This window comes from Manacus candei, unplaced genomic scaffold, assembly GCF_025592945.1.
Source record: "Manacus candei isolate 608988 ecotype Guabito, Panama unplaced genomic scaffold, ASM2559294v1 h1tg000299l, whole genome shotgun sequence".
NCBI classification, from domain to species: Eukaryota; Metazoa; Chordata; class Aves; order Passeriformes; family Pipridae; genus Manacus; species Manacus candei.
Window position 1 is genome coordinate 69,203 of NW_026138347.1, and position 23,301 is coordinate 92,503.

At 50.9% G+C, this 23,301-nt stretch overlaps 1 protein-coding gene and 2 long non-coding RNA genes across 3 annotated transcripts in view; 1 reads left to right on the top strand and 2 right to left on the bottom strand.

The window, feature by feature from the left end:
- Window positions 1–23,301, top strand: part of TASOR2 (transcription activation suppressor family member 2) — a 46,909-nt gene that overhangs the window by 13,742 nt on the left and 9,866 nt on the right. The window contains exons 6-16 of the mRNA XM_051775444.1: window positions 2,256–2,393; window positions 2,495–2,613; window positions 2,752–2,771; window positions 2,893–2,992; window positions 3,377–3,477; window positions 4,604–4,707; window positions 6,104–6,161; window positions 7,346–7,420; window positions 15,720–16,406; window positions 18,695–18,976; window positions 21,023–22,532. Coding sequence (XP_051631404.1) covers window positions 2,256–2,393; window positions 2,495–2,613; window positions 2,752–2,771; window positions 2,893–2,992; window positions 3,377–3,477; window positions 4,604–4,707; window positions 6,104–6,161; window positions 7,346–7,420; window positions 15,720–16,406; window positions 18,695–18,976; window positions 21,023–22,532 — 3,194 coding nt within the window. The remainder of the gene's footprint in view (window positions 1–2,255; window positions 2,394–2,494; window positions 2,614–2,751; window positions 2,772–2,892; window positions 2,993–3,376; window positions 3,478–4,603; window positions 4,708–6,103; window positions 6,162–7,345; window positions 7,421–15,719; window positions 16,407–18,694; window positions 18,977–21,022; window positions 22,533–23,301) is intronic.
- LOC127464974 (uncharacterized) lies at window positions 280–1,518 on the bottom strand. The gene is made up of 4 exons (XR_007901785.1): window positions 1,429–1,518; window positions 667–750; window positions 512–546; window positions 280–392 (listed from the first exon to the last, which is right to left on the bottom strand). It is a non-coding gene; the product is annotated as an uncharacterized LOC127464974 (long non-coding RNA).
- LOC127464971 (uncharacterized) lies at window positions 11,524–13,676 on the bottom strand. Its single transcript, XR_007901780.1, has 3 exons — window positions 13,581–13,676; window positions 12,502–12,920; window positions 11,524–12,361 (listed from the first exon to the last, which is right to left on the bottom strand). It is a non-coding gene; the product is annotated as an uncharacterized LOC127464971 (long non-coding RNA).

Here is a 23,301-nt window from a genome sequence, read left to right on the forward strand (position 1 = left end):
ATCCAAGGTTTTATGGGGTTTTTTTTGTGTGTGGAGTGGTTTTCAGAGGCCACTAAAGAGCACAAATGGGTTTTAAAAAGACTTGTGGTGCCCATAACAGGGGAGAGGGGGTGAAATCAGATCCCACAGAGTCACAGATTCCCTGGATTCTCCTGCATTTTGGGGGGTTGAGGGGGAATCCTTAAGGTTGGTCAGACCAGAGCTCCATTTTATTCCTCCATGGAGCTGGTGTGTGACCCCCTTCTCCAGTGATTCCTGGCTCCAAACCCACCCTTTGTCCCTTGTCCAGTGATTCCTGGCTCCAAACCCACCTTGCTCCCTTTTTCTCTGGATTCCTGCCTCCAAACCCACCCTGCTCCCATCTCCTCTGGATTCCAGGCTCCAATCCCACCCTGCTCCCATTTCCTCTGGATTCCTGGCTCCAAACCCACCCTGCTCCCATCCCCTCCTGATTCCTGGTTCCAAACCCACGCTGCTCACTTTTCCTCTGAATTCCTGGCTCCAAATGCACCCTGCTCCCTTTTCCAGTGATTCCTGGCTCCAAACCTGCCCTGCTCCCTTTTTCTCTGGATTCCTGGCTCCAAACCCACCCTTTGTCCCTTTTCCAGTGATTCCTGGCTCCAAAACCACCCTACTCCCTTTTTCTCTGGATTTCTGGCTCCAAACCCACCCTGCTCCTGTCTCCTCTCAATTCCTGGCTCCAAACCCACCCTGCTCCCATCTCCTCTGGATTCCTGGCTCCAAACCCACCTTGCTCCCTTTTTCTCTGGATTCCTGCCTCCAAACCCACCCTGCTCCCATCTCCTCTGGATTCCAGGCTCCAATCCCACCCTGCTCCCATTTCCTCTGGATTCCTGGCTCCAAACCCACCCTGCTCCCATCCCCTCCTGATTCCTGGTTCCAAACCCACGCTGCTCACTTTTCCTCTGAATTCCTGGCTCCAAATGCACCCTGCTCCCTTTTCCAGTGATTCCTGGCTCCAAACCTGCCCTGCTCCCTTTTTCTCTGGATTCCTGGCTCCAAACCCACCCTTTGTCCCTTGTCCAGTGATTCCTGGCTCCAAACCCACCTTGCTCCCTTTTTCTCTGGATTCCTGCCTCCAAACCCACCCTGCTCCCATCTCCTCTGGATTCCAGGCTCCAATCCCACCCTGCTCCCATTTCCTCTGGATTCCTGGCTCCAAACCCACCCTGCTCCCATCCCCTCCTGATTCCTGGTTCCAAACCCACGCTGCTCACTTTTCCTCTGAATTCCTGGCTCCAAATGCACCCTGCTCCCTTTTCCAGTGATTCCTGGCTCCAAACCTGCCCTGCTCCCTTTTTCTCTGGATTCCTGGCTCCAAACCCACCCTTTGTCCCTTGTCCAGTGATTCCTGGCTCCAAACCCACCTTGCTCCCTTTTTCTCTGGATTCCTGGCTCTAAACCCACTCTGCTCCTGTCTCCTCTCAATTCCTGGCTCCAAACCCACCCTGCTCCCATCTCCTCTGGATTCCTGGCTCTAAACCCACTCTGCTCCCTTTTTGCTCTGGATTCCTGACTCCAAACCTGCCCTGCTCCCATTTCCTCTGGATTCCTGGCTCCAAAGCCACCCTTTCTCCCTTTTCCAGTGATTCCTGGCTCCAAACCCACCCTTTCTCCCATCTCCTCTCAATTCCTGGCTCCAAACCCACTCTTCTCCCTTTTCCTCTGGATTCCTGGCTCCAAACCCACCCTACTCCCATCTCCTCTGGATTCCTGGCTCCAAACCCACCTTGCTCCCTTTTCCTCTGGATTCCTGGCTCCAAACCCACCCTGCTCCCATCTCCTCTGGATTCCTGGCTCCAAAACCACGCTGCTTCCTTTTTCTCTGAATTCCTGGCTCCAAACCCACCCTGCTCCCATCTCCTCTGGATTCCTGGCTCCAAACCCACCCTGCTCCGATCCCCTCCTGATTCCTGGCTCCAAACCCACCCTTTCTCCCTTTTCCAGTGATTCCTGGCTCCAAACCCACCCTGCTCCCATCTCCTCTGGATTCCTGGCTCCAAACCCGCCCTGCTCCCATCTCCTCCCCCGAGCAGTGAAGCTTTGCCTCCCACACCCAAATAATCCCAATTTTTGGAACGACCCCCCCCAGCCCCCTCACGGCGTCGGGAAGCGCGGGCGGGGCTTCCCCTCACGCCGCGTTTTGGCGGGAAACCGAAGCTTTACTCCTGCCGGAGTGAATTCCTGTGGGAAATGGGATGTGTTAACGTCTCCGTGGTGTTTTCCCGATCCAGGGGAAGGTCCGGGTGATCCCTGAGGATTACACCACCACCTACACCTGCCCCTCTCCGGGCTACGACTGCCACGTCGCCGAGAGCCGCGAGCCGGGATCGGCCGCGCCCAGCCCCTGCCAGGCCTTCGAGCAGAGCCAGGTACCTCCAGCAGAGACCTGACCCTCCCCTGGGGGCTCCAGCCTCGAGCTCCCCTCATTCCTCACCCTGCTCATCCGTGGTTTTTTCCCCCTCTTTCCCAGTACTACGTGTACGAGGTGTCCGGCGGCAGCCCGGCCCAGCGGCCCAGGCAGGTCTGTCCCTACATCGTCCTCTGCTGCCAGTACAGGGACCCCAAGGACGTGGCCATGGAAGAAGACCTGTAAGCAGCAGCTCCCTGGCATTCCAAAAAAAAAAAAAAAAAATTGGCTTTTGTGGCCTGTTTTCCCCTTTTTTTTTTCTTTTTTTTTTTTTCTCCCCCCCTATTCCTAAATGATCTTTTTATTTCCTTTCCCCGCAGGCCCGAGCGCGACCACCAAGGTAGGAATTCCTGGGGGTTGGGTTGGGTTTGTGTCATAAATGTGCTTTAATCACTTTGTTCCCCTCTCCTGCTTTTCCTGAGCTGTTTTCCTGAGCTGTTTTCCCTCTCTCTCTCCTGTAGGACTGTACTGCCCATGGAGGGGAGAACTCGCCATCCAGGGAAAGCTGCTGTGCAACATCACCCTGAGGACCCCCTACAGCTCCTCCCTCCCAGCCCAGCTGTGAGTTGGCCTTTTCCTTCCTTTCCTTGGAATTTTTGGGGGTCCCTGCACCAATTTTTGTCTCTGTCAGGACAACCCTCGGCGCCAGATGAGGATATGGGATCATGGAATGCTTTGGGTGGGAAGGGACCTCACAGATCATCCACTTCCATGGGCAGGGACGCTTCCCACTATCCCAGGCTGCTCCAAACCTGGCCTTGGACACTTCCAGGACCTGTGATTTGAGGATTTAAGGATCCTGGTTACAACAGGAGCCTCCAATCAGCCAAGTGCTGGGAAAGCTGCACCTTCCCTCCGGTTCCACAGGGACAGGATTCCCAGCATTCCCTGCTATCCCTGATCCTGGAAGCTTTTCCTGCTGCTCATCCTGCTGTTTCCCCACAGGCCTCCCAGGCTGGACATCAGCCACGTCATGGGATTGTCAGACCTGAGGAAAAAACTGCCAGAAGCTGCCTTTGGGAAAAGGAATTACACCGGGAATGAGGGTGAGCGTGAAACCTTCCAGTGGGATCCTCCTGCTGTGCCACGGGAATTGCCACAGGGAGTCGGGTCAGGGCCCTGTTCTGAAGGGATTACAGATAGGAAAATATCAGGGAATGTAAGAAAATACATGGAAAAATACCAGGGCAGCTCAGGGATGTTTCCTGTCCACATTCCATGTGGTTTCCTGGTGTGATAGAACCCTCTTCCCAACAGAACTTCCTTAACCAACCCATTCCTGGGCCAGGAAAAGGTGGGATAAACCCCTTTTCCCGATAGAACTTCCTTAACCAGCCCATTCCTGGGACAGGAAAAGGTGGGAGACCCTGTTTAAAAAGCCAGGAATATTTTCCTGTCCACATTCCATGTGGTCTCCTGGTGTGATAAACCCCTCTTCCCAACACAACTCCTCAACCAGCCCATTCCTGGGCCAGGAAAAGATGGGATACTCTGTTTGGAGAGCCAGGGATGTTTTCCTGTCCACATTCCATGTGGTCTCCTGGTGTGATAGAACCCTCTTCCCAACAGAACTTCCTCAACCAACCCATTCCTGGGCCAGGAAAAGGTGGGATAAACCCCTTTTCCCAACACAATTCCTTAAGCAGCCCATTCTTGGGCCAGGAAAAGGTGGGATACTCTGTTTGGAGAGCCAGGGATGTTTTCCTGTCCACATTCCATGTGGTCTCCTGGTGTGATAAACCCTCTTCCCAACACAGCTCCTCAACCAGCCCATTCCTGGGCCAGGAAAAGGTGGGATAAACCCCTTTTCCCAACAGAACTTCCTCAACCAGCCCATTCCTGGGCCAGGAAAAGCTGGGATGCCCCCTTTGGAGAGCTGGGCTCCCATCCTGGAGGTGCCACAACCAGAATCAAATGCAGGGAGACAAAAATCCCCCTCCTTACCCCATCTCCCTATGAGATGGGAACACTTTCCACCTCTTGGATTCTGGGAATCCAATATCCAACAGCACAAACCCACGGATTTGGAGAAGGAGGGAGAGAAATCCCAACGAGTTCTTTTTAAATCCCATTGTTCCCACCCATCCCTGAGGGACAGGAGCACTTCTTTGTTCAGAGTTTCACCCCAAAAAGCAGCATTTTAACACCAAATCCCCTCCCTCCTGCCCCCAGTCTGCTTCCAGGGGGTTTATTCCAGCCTGTATGAAGTGGAAATATCCGATGAGGACCAACATAAAATGGATCAGCTGGTAGAAAACCTGAAGGAAAAGGACTTGGTAAGTGTTTTAAAAGAATTCTGGGATGGAAGTGGAGCTTGAACTCTCGAAATTCATGTTAAAATTATTCCCAGTTAATGCAAAACAGGAGGAATTTCCCTGCTTTAATTATTATTTTATCCTCAAACGTGATTTAATCTTTCTCTGCTAATGGAAAATCAACCCCCTCTGAGCTGGCAGCTGGATTTTCCTTGGGGTGTAGGATCTGATATCAGACATTTTCCCATCACACTCGGGTCTTTTTATTCCCAGTGGGATTCTCCTGCTTCCTGGTGACTCCAGGGGAAAAAAAAAAACCCTGGGATTTGTGCCTGGAGTGGGTTTGGCTTTTGCTTGCTGCTGCTCCTGCCTCACATTCTGTGCTTCCCATGGATCCAGGCTCGTAAATCCGGGGCTGTCTGGGCACATTTTCCCCTCACTGGGAGTTGGCAGCAGCCCAGGAGCCACCTGGAAGTGCAGCTTCCCACCTGGAATGTGTCTTTGGGGATCCCTGAGGGGGAAAAAGTGCCTGAATTATGGATTAATCCTCTGTTGGGGAAATCCTGAGGGGGAAAAAGGGGGACAGGGAAGATCTGTCCTTGCTGCAGCTCCTCAGTTCCCAGATCCACGATGTCCCTGTTTTCTTCTCCCTCTGGGAAGGCTCCAGGGAGAGCTGAGAGCCCCTGGCAGGGCCTGAAGGGGCTCCAGGAGAGCTGGAGAGGGACTGGGGACAAGGGATGGAGGGACAGGACACAGGGAATGGCTTCCCAGTGCCAGAGGGCAGGGATGGATGGGATATTGGGAAGGAATTGCTGCTGGGAGGGTGGGGAGGGGCTGGAATGGAATTCCCAGAGAAGCTGTGGTTGACTCTGGATCCCTGGAAGTGTCCAAGGCCAGGCTGGAGCAACCTGGGCTAGTGGGAGGTGTCCCTGGGATTGGAACTGGATGGGCTTTAAGATCCCTTCCCACCCAAAGGTGAGGATGAACAGAAGCTTTTGGGACTGGATCCCTCTGCCCTGGAGCCAGGCTGGGAGAGCTGGGAATGTTCCCCTGGAGAAGAGAAGGCTCCAGAAAAATCTGAGAGCCCCTTGCAGGGCCTAAAGGGGCTCCAGGAGAGCTGGAGAGGGATTTGGGACAAGGGATGGAGGGACAGAACACAGGGAATGGCTTCCCAGTGCCGAAATAATGAATTTACAGCTCCTTTGACTGAGGATATTTATCTTCATTTTTGGTTTCTTAGGGAGCCAGCTGGGAGGGGTTTGAGGGCTGGATAATAAGGGGATGAAGGAGATGAACCCTTTTGGGACACGAGTGGCACAGGAAAAAGTGTCCCTGTCACCGGGGTGGCATCGCCAGCGGTGCCAAGGAGGGGGAAAAAGGAGGGGCTGCTCCAACTTTTTTCCTGTGTCTCTTCCAGGCAATCATCAAATATTTGCAGGATCAGGGAGTCCTCATCCTCCTCACGCCATCAGATGGTAAGAGGGGGGAAAATCTGGGATTAAACTCCTGTATCCCGCGTTTTCTCCCGTGTTCTCCCATGTTCTCCCATTTTCTCCTGTGTTCTCCCCTTTTCTCCCCTTTTCTCCTTTTTTCTCCTTTTTTCTCCTTTTTTCTCCTTTTTTCTCCTTTTTTCTCCCTTTTTCTCCCATGTTCTCCCATTTTCTCCTGTTTTCTCTCGTTTTCTCCGGTGTTTTCCCATTTTCTCCCATTTTCTCCCATTTTCTCCCATTTTCTCCCATTTTCTCCCATGTTCTCCCATGTTCTCCTGTTTTCTCCTGTGTTTTCCCGTTTTCTCCCATTTTCTCCCATCTTCTCCCCTTTTCTCCCCTTTTCTCCCCTTTTCTCCCCTGTTCTCCCCTTTTCTCCCCTCTTCTCCCATCTTCTCCCATATTTCCTCCCCTTTTCTCCCCTTTTCTCCCCTTTTCTCCCCTTTTCTCCCATCTTCTCCCATGTTTTCCCCTGTTCTCCCCTTTTCTCCCCTTTTCTCCCCTTTTCTCCCCTTTTCTCCCCTTTTCTCCCCTTTTCTCCCCTTTTCTCCCCTTTTCTCCCCTGTTCTCCCCTGTTCTCCCATGTTCTCCCATCTTCTCCCGTTTTCCCATTTTCTCCCATCTTCTCCCATTTTCTCCCGTTTTCCCATTTTCTCCCATTTTCTCCCATGTTCTCCTCTTTTCTCCCATCTTCTCCCGTGTTCTCCTGTGTTCTCCTGTGTTCTCCTGTGTTTTCCCATTTTCTCCCGTTTTCCCATGTTCTCCCATGTTCTCCCCTTTTCTCCCATGTTTTCCCCTTTTCTCTCCTTTTCTCCCCTTTTCTCCCCATTTTCTCCCCTTTCCTCCCCTTTCCTCCCCTTTTCCCCCTTTTCCCCCCTTTTCTCCCATATTCTCCCATATTTCCTCCCCTTTTCTCCCCTTTCCTCCCCTGTTCTCCCCTGTTCTCCCCTGTTCTCCCCTGTTCTCCCCTGTTCTCCCCTGTTCTCCCCTTTTCCCCCCTTTTCCCCCCTCTTCCCCCCTTTTCTCCCATATTCTCCCATATTTCCTCCCCTGTTCTCCCCCTTTTCCCCCCTCTTCCCCCCTTTTCTCCCATATTCTCCCATATTTCCTCCCCTGTTCTCCCCCGTTCCCCCTCTCCCCCATTCCCCTCTCAGGCCCGTTCTCTCCCCCAGGCCCGGACTCGCGGCCGCCGCTGGCCCTGCTGGCCCTGTTCCTGTTCTCCTCGCCCCGCTCGCTCAGCCCCCGAGGTAGGACCTGCCCTCCCCTCTTGATTGGGGTGGGATCCTCCCCAGAAAGGCCCAGTTTGGGAATTTTCCTCTCAGGAATTCCCCTGTGGCGTTGGCACAGCAGGACAAGGCCCAGCTCTGGTTAGGCTGGGCTTTGGGCTGGGCTTTGGGCTGGGCTTTAGGCTGGGCTAAAGCTGCTCCCCCTTGGGGATGGGGAGAAATGGGGAGAAATGGGAATTAAATAGAGATAAATATTGGGAAATGGGAATTAAATAGTGATAAATGGGGATAAATATTGAGAAATGGGGATAAATGTGGAGAAATAGGGATAAATGGAGATAAATGGAGATAAATGGAGATAAATAGGGATAAATGGAGATAAATAGGGATAAATGGAGATAAATAGGGATAAATGAAGATAAATAGGGATAAATGGGGATAAATGGTGATAAATATTGAGAAATGGGGAGAAATGGGGAGAAATGGAGATAAATAGTGATAAATGGAGGTAAATGGTGATAAATGGTGATAAATGGTGATAAATAGTGATAAATAGTGATAAATGGAGATAAATAGTGATAGTGGTAAATGGGGATTAATGGTGATAAATATTGATAAATAGTGATAAATGGGGATAAATATTGAGAAATGGTGAGAAATGGGGATAACTGGGGATAAATATTGATAAATGGGGGTAAATGGTGATAAATGGTGATAAATGGTGATAGTAGTAAATGGGGATTAATGGTGACAAATATTGATAAATAGTGATAAATGGGGATAAATATTGAGAAATAGTGATAAATAGTGATAAAGAGTGATAGTGATAAATGGTGGTAAATGGTGATAAATGGTGATAAATCTTGATAAATGGTGAGAAATGGTGATAAATAGTGATAGTGATAATTGGGGATAAATGGGGATAAATATTGAGAAATGGGGATTAATTGGGGATAAATGGGGATAAATATTGAAAAATAAAAATAAATGGTGATAAATATTGATAAATGGTGAGAAATGGGGATAAATGGGGATAAATAGTGATAAATAGTGATAAACAGTGATAAACAGTGATAGTGATAAATGGTGGTAAATGGTGCTAAATTGTGATAAATAGTGAAAAATGGTGATAAATATGGATAAATGGTGATAAATATTGATAAATGGGGATAAATGGAGATAAACAGTGATAGTGATAATTGGGGATAAATGGGGATAAATATTGAGAAATGGTGATAAATGGTGAGAAATGGTGATAAATTTTGAAAAATAAAGATAAATGGTGAGAAATGGTGATAAATATTGATAAATATTGATAAATGGTGATAAAGAGTGATAAGGCATGATAAAGAGTGATAAGTGGTGATAAATGGTGAGAAATAGTGATAGTGGTAAATGGGGATAAATATTGATAAATAGTGATAAATATTGAGAAATGGGGATAAATGGGGATAAATATTGAGAAATGGTAATTAAATAGTGATAAATGGTGATGAATATTGAGAAATGGGGAGAAATGGTGATAAATATTGATAAATATTGATAAATGGTGAGAAATGGAGATAAATGGTGAGAAATGGTGATAAATGGAGATAAATACTAAAAATGGGGATATGTGGGGATATGTGGTGATAAAGAGTGATAAATGGTGATAATATTGATAATTGGTGAGAAATGGTGAGAAATAGTGAGAAATGGTGAGAAATATTGATAAATGGATAAATGGGGATAAATGGAGATAAATACTAATAAATGGGCATAAATGGAGATAAATATTGGTAAATGGGGATAAATATTGATAAAGGGGGATAAATATTGAGAAATGGTGGGAAATGGGGATAAATTTTGATAAATATTGATAAATAGTGATAAATATTGAGAAATGGGGATAAATAGTTATGGTGATAAATAGTGATAGTGATAAATACTGATAAATGGGGATTAATAGTGATAAATGGGGATAAATAGTGATAAATGGGGATAAATATTGATAAATGGGGATAAATAGTGATAAATGGGGATAAATATTGAGAAATGGGGATAAATATTGATAAATAGTGAGAAATGGTGATAAATATTGGTAAGTGGTGATAAATGGTGGTAAGTGGTGATAAATATTGATAAATTGTGATAAATGAGGTTAAATATTGATAAATGGTGAGAAATGGTGAGAAATGGTGAGAAATGGTGAGAAATAGTTATGGTGAGAAATGGTAATAAATATTGATAAATGGTGAGAAATATTGATAAATGGTGAGAAATGATGATCAATGGTGAGAAACATGGATAAATAATTAATTTTCAGCTCCCTGAAGTGGCTGCTGGGAGCCTGGTCCTGCAAAGCCTGGCTTAAATCCCTCAGCTGTGCTCAGGGGAGGCACTTGTGCTCAGGGCAGAGCTCCCAGTGGGAAAGAAGGGAATTGTTTTTCCCTGGAGATAACAAGGGGGAAAGAAAGAAAAAACAGGGCTCCCTGCAAGGTCACAGCGTGGGGAGGGTGAAGAGAGGGGGGAAAAGGGGGAATTCTGCCTAAAAAACAGGGAGGAGACAGGGGAGGGCCCCAAAATGTGCTGATTTTCCTGGAGGATAAACACAGGGAGCCTGGAAAAAGGGTGGAAAGGGATTTTTGTGGTGACAGGACAAGGGGAGTGGCTTTAAACCCAAAGGGAGCAGAGGTTTTATAACTTCCAGGGACAAAGTTCTTCCTTCAGGATTGGGATACAAGGTGGGTTTGGAAGTTGGGTGAAGCCAAGGTGGTCATTTGGCATCTCAGGGTGACTTTGATGCCCCAAATTCAGTGCCCTGAGCACCCAGAGATTGAGATTCTCTGCCCAACAGCCTCTGGAGCAGAGGGATTTATCCCTGGAAAATGTTTAGTGTGAGGAGAACAGGCCAAGGAGGGATTTACTGTGTGGGAGAGAAGGGGATGGAGACAGGGGAGGGCCCCAAAATGTGCTGATTTTCCTGGAGAACAAACACAGGGAGCCTGAAAAAAGGATGGAAAGGGATTTTTGTGGTGACAGGACAAGGGGAGTGGCTTCAAACAAAGAGCAGGGTTTTATAACTTCCAGGGACAAAGTTCTTCCTTCAGGATTGGGATACAAGGTGGGTTTGGAAGTGGAGTAAAAACATGGTGGTACTTTGGCATCTCAGGGGGTCTTTGATGCCCCAAATTCAGTGCCCTGAGCACCCAAATCTTGAGATCCTGCTGCCCAACAGCCTCTGGAGCAGAGGGATTTATCCCTGGAAAAGGCTGAGTGTGAGGAGAACAGGCCAAGGAGGGATTTCCCTTGTGGGAGAGAAGGGGATGGAGACAGGGGAGGGCCCCAAAATGTGCTGATTTTCCTGGAGGATAAACACAGGGAGCCTGGAAAAAAGGATGGAAAGGGATTTTTGTGGTGACAGGACAAGGGGAGTGGCTTCAAACTGAAAGGGAGCAGAGTTTTTATAACTTCCAGGGACAAAGTTCTTCCTTCAGGATTGGGATACAGGGTGGGTTTGGAAGTTGGGTGAAGCCAAGGTGGTAATTTGGCATCTCAGGGTGACTTTGATGCCCCAAATTCAGTGCCCTGAGCACCCAGAGATTGAGATCCTGCTGCCCAACAGCCTCTGGAGCAGAGGGATTTACCCCTGGAAAAGGCTGAGTGTGAGGAGAAGAGGCCAAGGAGGGATTTCCCTGGAGTTTTGGGAGAAGGTGATGGAGACAGGGAAGGGCACAAGGAACATCCCAGGAAGCACCAGGAGCTCGTTGCTGGGAAGGTTTGGAGCTGCTGAAGAGGATGTGGAGCCTGAGGGCAGCAAAGCAAAGAGCTGGGAAAAAGGAGAACATGGAATGAACACGGATTTTTCCACATATTTCCCACATATTACGTGTCCTGGTCTGGACCTGGATGGTTTCCAGATGTTTTCCCTCTGGTGCCAGCAGGATTCCTGCCTGTCTTGTCCTGGGAGCCAGTCCTGGCCATCCCCTGGCTCCAAGACCTCTTTTCCCTGGGATTGAAAACCCCTTTTTCCTTGGGCAATAATGCTTCCCATTCCCTGGCATTAAAAACCCTCTTTCCTTGGGTAATAATACTTTCTATTCCCTGGGATTAAAACCTTTTTTCCTTGGGCAAAAATCATTCCCCTTCCCTGGGATTAAAAACCCTCTTTCCTTGGGCAAAAATGTTTCCCATTCCCTGGGATTAAAACCCTTTTTCCTTGGGCAAAAATGATTCCCATTCCCTGGGATTAAACCCCCCTTTTCCTTGGGTAATAATGCTTCCCATTCCCTGGGATTAAAACCCTTTTTCCTTGGGCAAAAATCATTCCCCTTCCCTGGCATTAAAAACCCTCTTTCCTTGGGTAATAATACTTCCTATTCCCTGAGACTAAAACCCTTTTTCCTTGGGCAAAAATGATTCCCCTCCCCTGGGATTAAAACCTCTTTTCCTTGGGTAATAAGGTTTCCCATTCTTTAGGATTAAAACCCCATTTTTTGGGAAAACCTCATTTTTTCCCCTTTTGGGAAACCCCAATGTTTCCCGTTCCCTGGGTTTAAAAACCCTTTTTCCTTGGGCAAAAATGATTCCCCTCCCCTGGGATTAAAACCTCTTTTCCTTGGGTAATAAGGTTTTCCATTCCTTAGGATTAAACCCCCATTTTCCTTGGCTATTTATGTTTCCCATTCCCTGGGATTAAAAACCCTTTTTCCTTGGGCAATAATGCTTCCCATTCCCTGGAATTAAAAACCCTTTTTCCTTGGGCAATAATGCTTCCTATTCCCTGGAATTAAAAACCCTTTTTCCTTGGGCAAAAATGTTTCCCATTCCCTGGGATTTAAACCCCATTTTCCTTGGGCAAAAATCATTCCCATTCCCTGGGATTAAAACCCCTTTTTCCTTGGGCAATAATGCTTCCTATTCCCTGGGATTAAAACCCTTTTTCCTGGGGCAAAAATGATTCCCCTCCCCTGGGATTATAACCTCTTTTCCTTGGGTAATAAGGTTTCCCATTCCTTAGGATTAAAACCCCATTTTCCTTGAGTAATAATGTTTCCCGTTCCCTGGAATTAAAAACACTTTTTCCTTGGGCAATAATGCTTCCTATTCCCTGGGATTAAAACCCTTTTTCCTTGGGCAAAAATCATTCCCATTCCCTGGGATTAGAAACCCTTTTCCCTTGGGCAATAATGATTCCCCTCCACTGGGATTAAAACCTCTTTTCCTTGGGTAATAAGGTTTTCCATTCCTTAGGATTAAAACCCCATTTTCCTTGGCTATTAATGTTTCCCATTCCCTGGGATTAAAAACCCTCTTTCCTTGGGCAAAAATGTTTCCCATTCCCTGGGATTTAAACCCTTTTTCCTTGGGCAAAAATGATTCCCCTTCCCTGGGATTAAAAACCCCTTTTCCTTGGGCAAAAATTATTCCCATTCCTGGGATTAGAAGCCCTTTTTCCCTGGGTATTAATGTTTCATATTCCCTGAGATTAAAACCCTTTTTCCTTGGGCAAAAATGATTCCCCTTCCCTGGGATTAAACCCCTTTTTCCTTGGGCAATAATGTTTCCCCTCCCCTGGGATTAAAACCCTTTTTCCTTGGGTAATAAGGTTTCCCATGCCTCGGGATTAAACCCCCATTTTTTTGGGGAGAACCTCATTTTTTCCCTTTTGGGAAACCCCAATGTTTCCCATTCCCTGGGATTAAAAACCCATTTTCCTTGGGCAAAAATGATTCTCATTCACTGGGATTAAAAGCCCTTTTCCCATAGTTATAATGTTTCCCATTCCCTGGTATTAAAACCCTTTTTCCTTGGGTAATAAGGTTTCCCATTCCTCAGGATTAAACCCCCATTTTTTTGGGGAGAACCTCATTTTTTTCCCTTTTGGGAAACCCCAATGTTTCCCATTCCCTGGGATTAAAAACCCATTTTCCTTGGGCAATAATGCTTCCCATTCCCTGGCATTAAAAACCCCTTTTCCTTGGGCAAAAATTATTCCCATTCCTGGGATTAGAAGCCCTTTTTCCCTGGGTATTAATGTTTCATATTCCCTGAGATTAAAACCCTTTTTCCTTGGGCAATAATGTTTCCCATTCCCTGGGAATAAAACCCTTTTTCCTTAGGCAAAAATGATTCCCATTCCCTGGCATTAAACCCCATTTTTCCTTGGGCAAAAATGATTCCCATTCCCTGGGATTAAAACCCTTTTTCCTTGGGCAATAATGCTTCCCATTCCCTGGGATTAAAAAACCTCTTTCCTTGGGTAATAAGGTTTCCCATTCCTTAGGATTAAACCCCCATTTTTTGGGCAAACCTAATTTTTTCCCTTTTGGGAAACCCCAATGTTTCCCATTCCCTGAGATTAAACCCCTTTTTCCTTGGGCAAAAGTCATTCCCCTTCCCTGGGATTAAAACCTCTTTTCCTTGGGTAGTAATGTTTCCCATTCCGTAGGATTAAAACCCCATTTTCCTTGGCTATTAATGTTTCCCATTCCCTGGGATTAAAAACCCTCTTTCCTTGAGTAATAATGTTTCCCATTCCCTGGAATTAAAAACCCTTTTTCCTTGGGCAAAAATCATTCCCATTCCCTGGGATTAGAAGCCCTTTTTCCTTGGGCAATAATGCTTCCCATTCCCAGGGATTAAACCCCTTTTTCCTTGGGTAATAAGGTTTTCCATTCCTTAGGATTAAAACCCCATTTTCCTTGGCTATTAATGTTTCCCATTCCCTGGGATTAAAACCTCTTTTCCTTGGGTAATAAGGTTTCCCATTCTTTAGGATTAAAACCCCATTTTCCTTGGCTATTAATGTTTCCCATTCCCTGGGATTAAAAGCCCTTTTTCCTTGGATAATAAGGTTTCCTATTTCCAAACAAGCTGGGAATCCGTTCCCTCCCTGTCCCGACGGGTGTCAGGAGGAATGTTGGGAAGGCTCGGGGTGTCAGGAGGAATGTTGGGAAGGCATTCCCAAGGCGGAGGTGGAGCCAGGCAGCTGGGAAAGCGGCTCTCCCAGGGATGCCCGGGCCTGCCAAAAACAAGGAGCGGGAAAAATCCCCCATCTGGGAGGGAAGAGGCGACAGGGAAGGGCACTGGGATTGCCGGGGAAAAACCAGCGGGATCGCGATGGGAAGCGGGGCCGAGCCCGGGGGTGCGAAGCACCAGCAGAGGGAAAAGCTGGATGAGCCTGGTTTGTGTGGAAAGGGAGCTCCAAGTGACCACTTGCGGGCTCTCCGGGAATTTTGGGACGGCGGGAGCCGAATTCCATGGAGACACGTGAATTCCATGGAGACACGTGCGAGGGCAGCCGCCCTGGAGCCGCTGCGGGGGCGGGAATGGTTTTTTTTTTGGGATCTTCGGCTGGTTCAAGGCAGGGTTTTGAGATGCAGATCGAGCTGGGAGGGGTGGGTGGGACCCCCGAGGCTGTGAAATTCCAGCCGATGGGATAACAAAGGGTACGAAGTCCACGTGGTCAGCGGCCACGTGGAGGGGCACCGGGAGACTGGGATCCATGAGGAAGAGCGGGACGGGAGCACGGGGAGGCTGAAGGTATAAATCCCAGGGGTTCCTTCGGCTCCTCGGGCTCTTCCCGCGTTTCCAGCCCCGGGAATGAGGTGTTTATGGAATCTGGGGCTGCGCCGCGATGGAACCGGGAAGGAAACTTGGGAGATTTGGGGGGTGGGGGGGAGTCCTGGAGCCAGGTCACGGAGCTGCTGTTGGGAAGGGGCTGCGATCCCAGCAGGGAAAATCTGCGGGGCTGGCGTTGGGATGGCCAGGGAGGCTTGGGAATGGTGGGGCTGGGAAGTTTTCCCGACGGGTTTTTGGCAGGATCAGCTTTGGGAAATCCCCCGTTCTTTATTCCTGCCCCGGGGGGGGTGTTTGTGTCCCTCATCCCGGAGCTGGACCTGCTGGAAGTTGGGCGTGAGCAGGGGCACAACCCCAGCGAGCTGTAAATGGTGCTGCTCCCTACATTTAAACGAGTTTAAAAGGGAAAAAAATATCACAGATTCCATGTATTTTAGAGCTCTGAAATGCTGGATTTAATGGGAATTCGTGGAGCAAAGGGTCATAGACCACTCTGTGAGCCATCTCCCCCTGGAATTTCCTGCAGGACGGGGCTGGCTGATACAACACCAGCCTTTCCACCTGGGTTTAATTCACCTTAATCCACTCTTTCTGACTCCCACTCGCAGCTCCTTGTCACCCTCAGCAGTCACAAACATCCCTCAAACCCGGGACATCTCCCGGCCGGGGAGTTCTGGAGCTTCTCGTGCTCGAGGGAGCTGATTTGGGGGGGGGGAGTTAAAATTCAACCCTTTTTAACTATTTCCCCCCCTTTTCGCAGCGGAAAAACGCGCTCCGAGGGCCATCAGGAAATACGGCGACAAGAGGGACATCCCCTGGAAAGTGGCCTCCCTCCTGCCGGGGCTCCGCTACGCCCTGAGGAAAGCCGGGAGCTGCCCCTGGAACGACTCGGTCAGCGCCAGCACCAGGATCAAGCAGCACTTCCAGGAGTACGCGAAGCTGGGGCAGGACCCGGAGCCCGAGGGCGGCGACCACCTGAGCCTTCCCCCTGCGGAGGAGGGATCCAACCCCTTCCAGAGATCCCCGGAGAAGTCCCTGTGCCAGCTGCGGCACTACCTCCTCAACCCCAAGAGCTACACCCTGAAGCTGTCGGCGGCCACCGGCTGCTTGAAGGGGGACGGGCAGTCCCTGCTCGGCGCTGCTGCTGCTGCTGCTGCTCCTGCCCCGCCCGCCGCTCCCAGGAGGGAATCCCCCAATTCCCGGGGCGGGGCAGAGCCCGAGGGAGGTTCCAGCGATCCCCGGGGGGAGCAGGGAAGGAGGAAATCCACCCGGCTCCTCATGAGCAGGAGGAGGGGCTCGGCGGAGGCTCCAGCGGGAGACGATGGCAGGAGCGCCAAGAGGAAACCCAGCGCCTCTCCCTCTTCCAAAAGGGCGGGATCCACAGGGAATTCCAAGGGGTCCTTGCTTAAGTTGGCCAACCTGCAGCTTCCACACGGGAGGAAAAGAGGTAAGGGCTGTGGATAGACTGACTTCATCCGAGTGGGATGGTCGGGGGTCACTTGGAGTCATCCCGAGGGCTGACTTTGTCCAGGTGGGATACTTGGAGTGCACTTGGAGTCATCCCAAGGGGCCCAGAGCTCCTGGCAGCACCCAAACAAATCTGGGGTGGTGTTTCCACAGCCTCTGGTTCTCCTGGGAAGGAGAACTGAAGGAAAAAAAGAGGGAACCCAGGGAATGTCAGTGAAATGCCTGAGAGTGGGTGTTGTTCCCTTCCTTTGCTTCCAGGTGACAGGGACATCATCAGGTCATGGCAGTGAATTTACTACCAAATTATTATTTATTTATTGTTTATTTCTGACCATTTATTCATTACCAAATGATTATTTATTTATTTATTATTTAATTTTGGCCATATATTAATAGATGAGAGCAGGATGATGAGAAGTCAAACAAATCATACAAACATCTCCCCCTTCCCAGGCTTGATTTTATTCCTGATTCCTCTTTAGTCTTTGCCATCCCCCAAGGTGCCCAGAGCTCCTGGCAGCACCCAAACAAATCTGGGGTGGTGTTTCCACAGCCTCTGGTTCTCCTGGGAAGGAGAACTGAAGGAAAAAGAAGGAACTCAGAGCTAGGACAGGGAATGTCAGTGAAATGCCTGAGAGTGGGTGTTGTTCCCTTCCTTTGCTTCCAGGTGACAGGGACATCATCAGGTCATGGCAGTGAATGTATTACCAAATTATTATTTATTTATTGTTTATTTATGACCATTTATTAGTAAATCAGAGCAGGATAATGGGAAGTCAAACAAATCATACAAACATCTCCCCCTTCCCAGACTTGATTTTATTCCTGATTCCTCTTTAATCTTTGCCATCCCCCAAGGTGCCCAGAGCTGCTGACAGCATCCAAACAAATGTGTGGTGGTGTTTCCACAGCCTCTTGTTCTCCTGGGAAGGAGAACTGAAGGAAAAAAAGAGGGAACCCAGGGAATGTCAGTGAAGGTGCCTGAGAGTGGGTGTTGCTCCCTTCCTTTGCTTCCAGGTGACAGGGACATCATCAGGTCATGGCAGTGAATGTATTACCAAGTGATTATTTATTTATTGTTTATTTCTGACCATTTATTAGTTAATCAGAGCAGGATGATGGGAAGTCAAACAAATCATACAAACATCTCCCCCTTCCCAAGGTGCCAGAGCTCCTGGCAGCATCCAAACAAATCTGTGGAAATGTTTCCTCAGTCTTTTGTTCTCTTGGGAAGGAGAACTGAAGGAAAAAAAGAGGGAACCCAGGGAATGTCAGTGAAGGTGCCTGAGAGTGGGTGTTGTTCCCTTCCCTTGCTTCCAGGTGACAGGGACATCATCAGGTCATGGCAGTGAATGTATTACCAAATTATTATTTCTTTATTGTTTATTTATTACCATTTATTAGTAAATCAAAGCAGGATAATGGGAAGTGAAAGAAATCCTACAAACACCTTCCCCCTTCCCAGGCTGAACTTTATTCCTGATTCCTCTTTAATCTTTGCCATCCCCCAAGGTGCCCAGAGCTCCTGGCAGCATCCAGACAAATGTGTGGTGGTGTTTCCACAGCCTCTGGTTCTCCTGGGAAGGAGAACTGAAGGAAAAAGAGAGGGAACCCAGGGAATGTCAGTGAAGGTGCCTGAGAGTGGGTGTTGTTCCCTTCCTTTGCTTCCAGGTGACAGGGACATCATCAGGTCATGGCAGTGAATGTATTACCAAATTATTATTTATTTATTGTTTATTTATTACCATTTATTTATTACCAAATGATTATTTATTTATTTATTATTTAATTTTGACCATATATTAATAGATGAGAGCAGGATGATGAGAAGTGAAACAAATCATACAAACATCTCCCCCTTCCCAGACTTGATTTTATTCCTGATTCCTCTTTAATCTTTGCCATCCCCCAAGGTGCCCAGAGCAGGCACAGACCTCCTGGCAGCACCCAAACAAATCTGGGGTGGTGTTTCCACAGCCTCTTGTTCTCCTGGGAAGGAGAACTGAAGAAAAAAAAGAGGGAACCCAGGGAATGTCAGTGAAATGCCTGAAAGTGGGTGTTGTTCCCTTCCCTTGCTTCCAGGTGCCAGGGACACGAGCCCAGGGTTTATTCCCGTTATTAAATCCGAGCAGGATAACGAGAAGTCAAACAAATCTTACAAACACCTCCCCCCTTCCCAGGCTGAACTTTATCCCTGATTCCTTTATAACCTGCCTTTTTAACACATTCCAACCCCTAAAGACATGTCCTCCCTCCCCCTATTCCCAGGTGCCGAGGTCCTGTCCGCCAAAATCGTCCGCAAATCCCCGGAGAAGCCCGCGGAGAAGGGAGACGACGCTCCCGGCATTCCCGACTCTCCCGATCCAGCAGCAAAGAGAGCGAAGGCTGCAGAGAGCCCAGACACCCCCAGTCCTGTTCCTGACCCCGTTCCCATTCCCATGGAGGTGCCTCGTGCCGAGAGAGCCCCGACTCCGGTGAAAAACAGGGAGCAGGAAAGTCCGGAGCGCGACCCATCCCAAGCTCCAGGCGACGGCGGCCGAGCGGGAAGCGGTGAGAGTTCCCTGGTTTGCCTTGGGAAATCGGTCCCTCAAAAGGCTGATTTGCCCAGTGATGGCAGTGAGAGGACAAGGGGATAAGGATTTTAACTGGAAGAGGCTAAATATTGGGATATTGGGAAGGAATTCCCTGGTGGTGCTGGCACAGGGCGCCCAGAGGAGCTGTGGTTGCCCCTGGATCCTTGGAAGTCTCCGAGGCTGGGTTGGACTGGGCTTGGAGTAAGGTGGGATTGTGGAGTGTGTCCCATGGCAGGGGGTTGGAATTAGATGGTCTTTAAGGTCCCTTCCAACCCAAAGCATTCCATGATCCCATGATCCAGCCCTGCCCTCGTGGGGTTCCCAAAGTGGATCTGGGATCCTTCGTGTTGGGTGGGTCCTGCTGAATCCCAGGATGTGCCAAAAATGCCACATCAGGGCGTTCAGCGGGAAGAAAATGCTCCATTCCCGTGTCTCACCCTCCAGGAAATTCCAGGTGGGACTTTTAGGACAGTTCTGGTTTAAGTGAGGTTTTACTGGAAGGGAGATTTTTGTGCTGGTTTTTAATCCCTCCTTTAATGACCCCACACTGGTTGTTTGACCTCGGGCCTGGAGCTGCAGTGAGGGGGCATTTTTGACACCAAAACCTAAATAAACTCCTATTTCTGTGCTCTGGCTGCCTTTGGGAACCCCCAGGTTTCTCTGTGTGTGTGCCCAGGGCTGTGTTATGAACAAATAATACACATTTTCTCTGTTTTAGAGGGGTTTTTTTTAATAACTGAATGATTGGATGAATCACACGGAGTTTATCTCACAAATGGAGTCTGTCTGTTGAAAATGCTCCAACCACAAGAAAAAACTTTAAGCAAAATCAGAGTGATGAAGGAAACCTAAAACATCTGGGGTTGTATTTAAGTGGCCGAGGGAGGTTTTTGTTCCCTGTGGGTGCCAGGCCTTTTATTTCTTTCCTGAAGTCACCGGGATCCAGATTCCCAGCTCTGGATCATTTCCCAGTAGCCACGACCTCCATGCCCATGGAGATGTTTCAAGTGTGAGAAATCCATGTTCAGAGAATCACAGAATCACAGGATCAGCTGGGTTGGAATGTGTGGATCTCTGAGATCATCCAGCCCAACCCTTGATCCAACCCCGCCGTGGTTCCCAGCCCATGGCACTGATGCCACATCCAGTCTGTCCTTAAACACCTCCAGGGATGGAGAATCCCCCCCTTCCCTGGGCAGCCCATTCCAGTGGCTGAGCACCAGCCAAGGGTCCTGCCCTTTGGGCACAAGAAGCCCCTGCAGCTGCAGGCTGGGCCAGAGGGGCTGGAGAGCAGCCAGGCAGGAAGGGAGCTGGGAGTTGGGCTGGGCAGGGAGCTGAAGAGGAGCCCGAGGGTGGCCAGGGGGGCAAGAGGGCCAAGGGCTGCTGGGCTGGCTGAGGAAGAGTGTGGCAGCAGGAGCAGGGCAGGGCTTGTGCCCCTGGGCTGGGCGCTGGGGAGGCCACCCCTGGAGTGCTGTGTCCAGCTCTGGGCCCTGAGCTCAGGAAGGCCCTGGAGGGGCTGGAGCAGGGGCAGAGAAGAGCAGCCAGGCTGGGGAAGGGACTGGAGCCCAAGTGCTGGGAGGAGAGGCTGAGGGAGCTGGGGGGGCTCAGCCTGGAGAGGAGGAGGCTCAGGGGAGACCTCCTCACTCTCTGCAACTCCCTGCCAGGAGGGGGGAGCCAGGGGGGGGGTTGGGCTCTTTTCCCAGGCAACCATCAGCAAGACAAGAGGGCTCGGTCTCAAGCTGTGCCAGGGGAGGTTTAGGTTGGATATCAGGAAGAATTTCTTTGCAGAGAGGGTGCTCAGCCATTGGAATGGGCTGCCCAGGGAAGTGGGGGATTCTCCATCCCTGGAGGTGTTTAAGGACAGACTGGATGTGGCATCAGTGCCATGGGCTGGGAACCACGGCGGGGTTGGATCAAGGGTTGGGCTGGATGATCTCGGAGGTCCCTTCCAACCCAGCTGATTCTGGGATTCTGGGATTTATTTGATGTTTATTCACCCCTTAACTTCTCTTTCCTCACACAGAGTTGCAGGAGCCACTCCCCGACGTCCCAGCCCGAGTCTCTCCCCAGTCCCACGGAGAGCAGAGCCAAGGGAACGAGTTATATCCGGCTGAACTCGGGAACGAGTGCGACTCACACGGGCTGAACCTGCTGGCTGACCTGGCCCTGGGCTCCTGCGTGTCCCTCTACATCCCCCAGGACACGGAGGGGACCCCTGTGTCCCCCAGCACCGAGGTGGTCCCTGTGCCCCTCAGCGCTGAGGTGATCCCTGTGCCCTACAGCCCTTCCAGCGACTCCTCCCAGGACGATGAGGGGATCTCGGTGTCCTACAGCTCTGGGATGGTCCCTGTGTCCCACAGAACTGGGGTGACCCCTGTGTCCAACGGCACTGGGGTGACCCCCATGTCCCACAGCACTGCGGTGATCCCCGTGTCCCACAGAACTGAGGTATTCACTGTGTCCCACGGCACCGGAGTGATCCTCGTGTCCCACAGCACCGGGGTGATCCCCGTGTCCCACAGCACCGGGGTGATCCCTGCGTCCCACAGCACCGGGGTGATCCCTGCATCCCACAGCACTGGGGTGATCCCTGCATCCCACAGCACCGGGGTGATCCCTGCATCCCACAGCACTGGGGTGACCTCTGTGTCCCACAGCTCTTCCAGTTACTCCCCCCAGGGCGCTGAGGTGATCCTGGTGTCCCAGGGCCCTTCCAGCGACTCCCCCCAGGACGCCGAGGTGATCCCGGTGTCCCACAGCACTGAGGTGATCCCCGCGTCCTCCAGCCCTTCCGGCGACTCCCCCCAGGACGCCGAGGACGCTGAGGTGATCCCTGAGGTGACCCCGGTGTCCCCGAGCCCTCCCAGTGCCTCCCCCCAGGAGCAGCAGGGCCGTCCCCAGCTCAGATCCCCGCGTGCCGCTCCCTCTCCCGACCCCAAGCACCAGCGGCCTGGAAGACGAGCCGCCTCCGCCGGGAGGGCGGCGCCCAACCAGGCCCTTCCCGCCGCGGGAAAACCGGGATTCAACGGCTCCGCCGCCACCGCCTCTCCCAGGGAGAGAACCTCCGGAATTCCCAACCAGAGCGGCGCGAGGCCCGGCGCGCAGCCGGGATGGGCCGGGGAGAGGCAGCACTGCGCCGTGGCCCTGGAGCACTCCTACGCCATGGTGGGCCCGCCGGAGCCGCGCCGGAGAGGCACCAATCCCCCGGGAACGAATCCCCCCGGAACGCCCAGCTCCGGAGCGGCCCCCGCCCAGAACGGCACCGGGAGAGCCCGGGCGAGCCCGCTGGTGGGGAAGGTGCTGCCATTCCGGCGCCAGCCCGGCGGGTCCCGCCCGCCCTGGGTCCCCGAGGGCGCCAGGAGCAGGACGGGCTCGGCCAGGGACAAGGAGGACTTCGCCAAGTGCCACACGGTGAGGGCGCGGGGCAAGTCCCTGAAGGTGACGCTGCAGTGGGACGGGCAGTACGCCCACAACCTGGACACCCGCTACACCAACAACATCCTGGAGAGATCCGTCATCCGCGCCCTGCACGGGTGAGTCGGCCCGGGGTCTGGAAAATTGGGAAGGGGTTGGAGTTGCTCTTTGGTTTTTTTTGGTTTTGCTCGGTGCGGGAATGGGTTTTGCTCCCCCTGCTCGGTTGGGTGGGTTTGCCCTGGAGAAAAGAAGGGATTTGGGGGGGATGTGGGGGGTGACAAGTTGGATGTGACCAGCTCAGAAATCCACCCGTGTTCTGGGCTGATCCCACAGCCAGGGGAGGGGGGATTCTGCCCCTCTGCCTGGAATCCAGCCCTGGGGAACAGCAGGAGGACGTGGAGCTGCTGGAGCGAATCCAGAGGGAGCCATGGATCTGCTCCCAGGGCTGGATCCCTCTGCTCTGGAGCCAGGCTGGGAGAACTGGGAATGTTCATCCTGGGGAAGAGAAGGCTCCAGGGAGAGCTGAGAGCCCCTGGCAGGGCCTAAAGGGGCTCCAGGAGAGCTGGAGAGGGACTGGGGACAAGGCCTGGAGGGACAGGACACAGGGAATGGCTTCCCAGTGCCAGAGGGCAGGGTTAGATGGGATATTGGGAAGGAATTCCTGGCTAGGAGGGTGGTGAAGGGCTGGAATGGATTTCCCAGAGAAACTGTGGCTGCCCCTGGATCCCTGGAAGTGTCCCAGGCCGGGCTGGGCTCGGAGCAACCTGGTCCATGGGGATTGGACAAGATTTTGCTGAGAGGTCCCTCCCAACCCAAACCATTCCATGATTCCCGTGGCTCTGCAGCCAGAATTGGCCCTCAAAACCACCAATCCAAGTCCTCCAACCA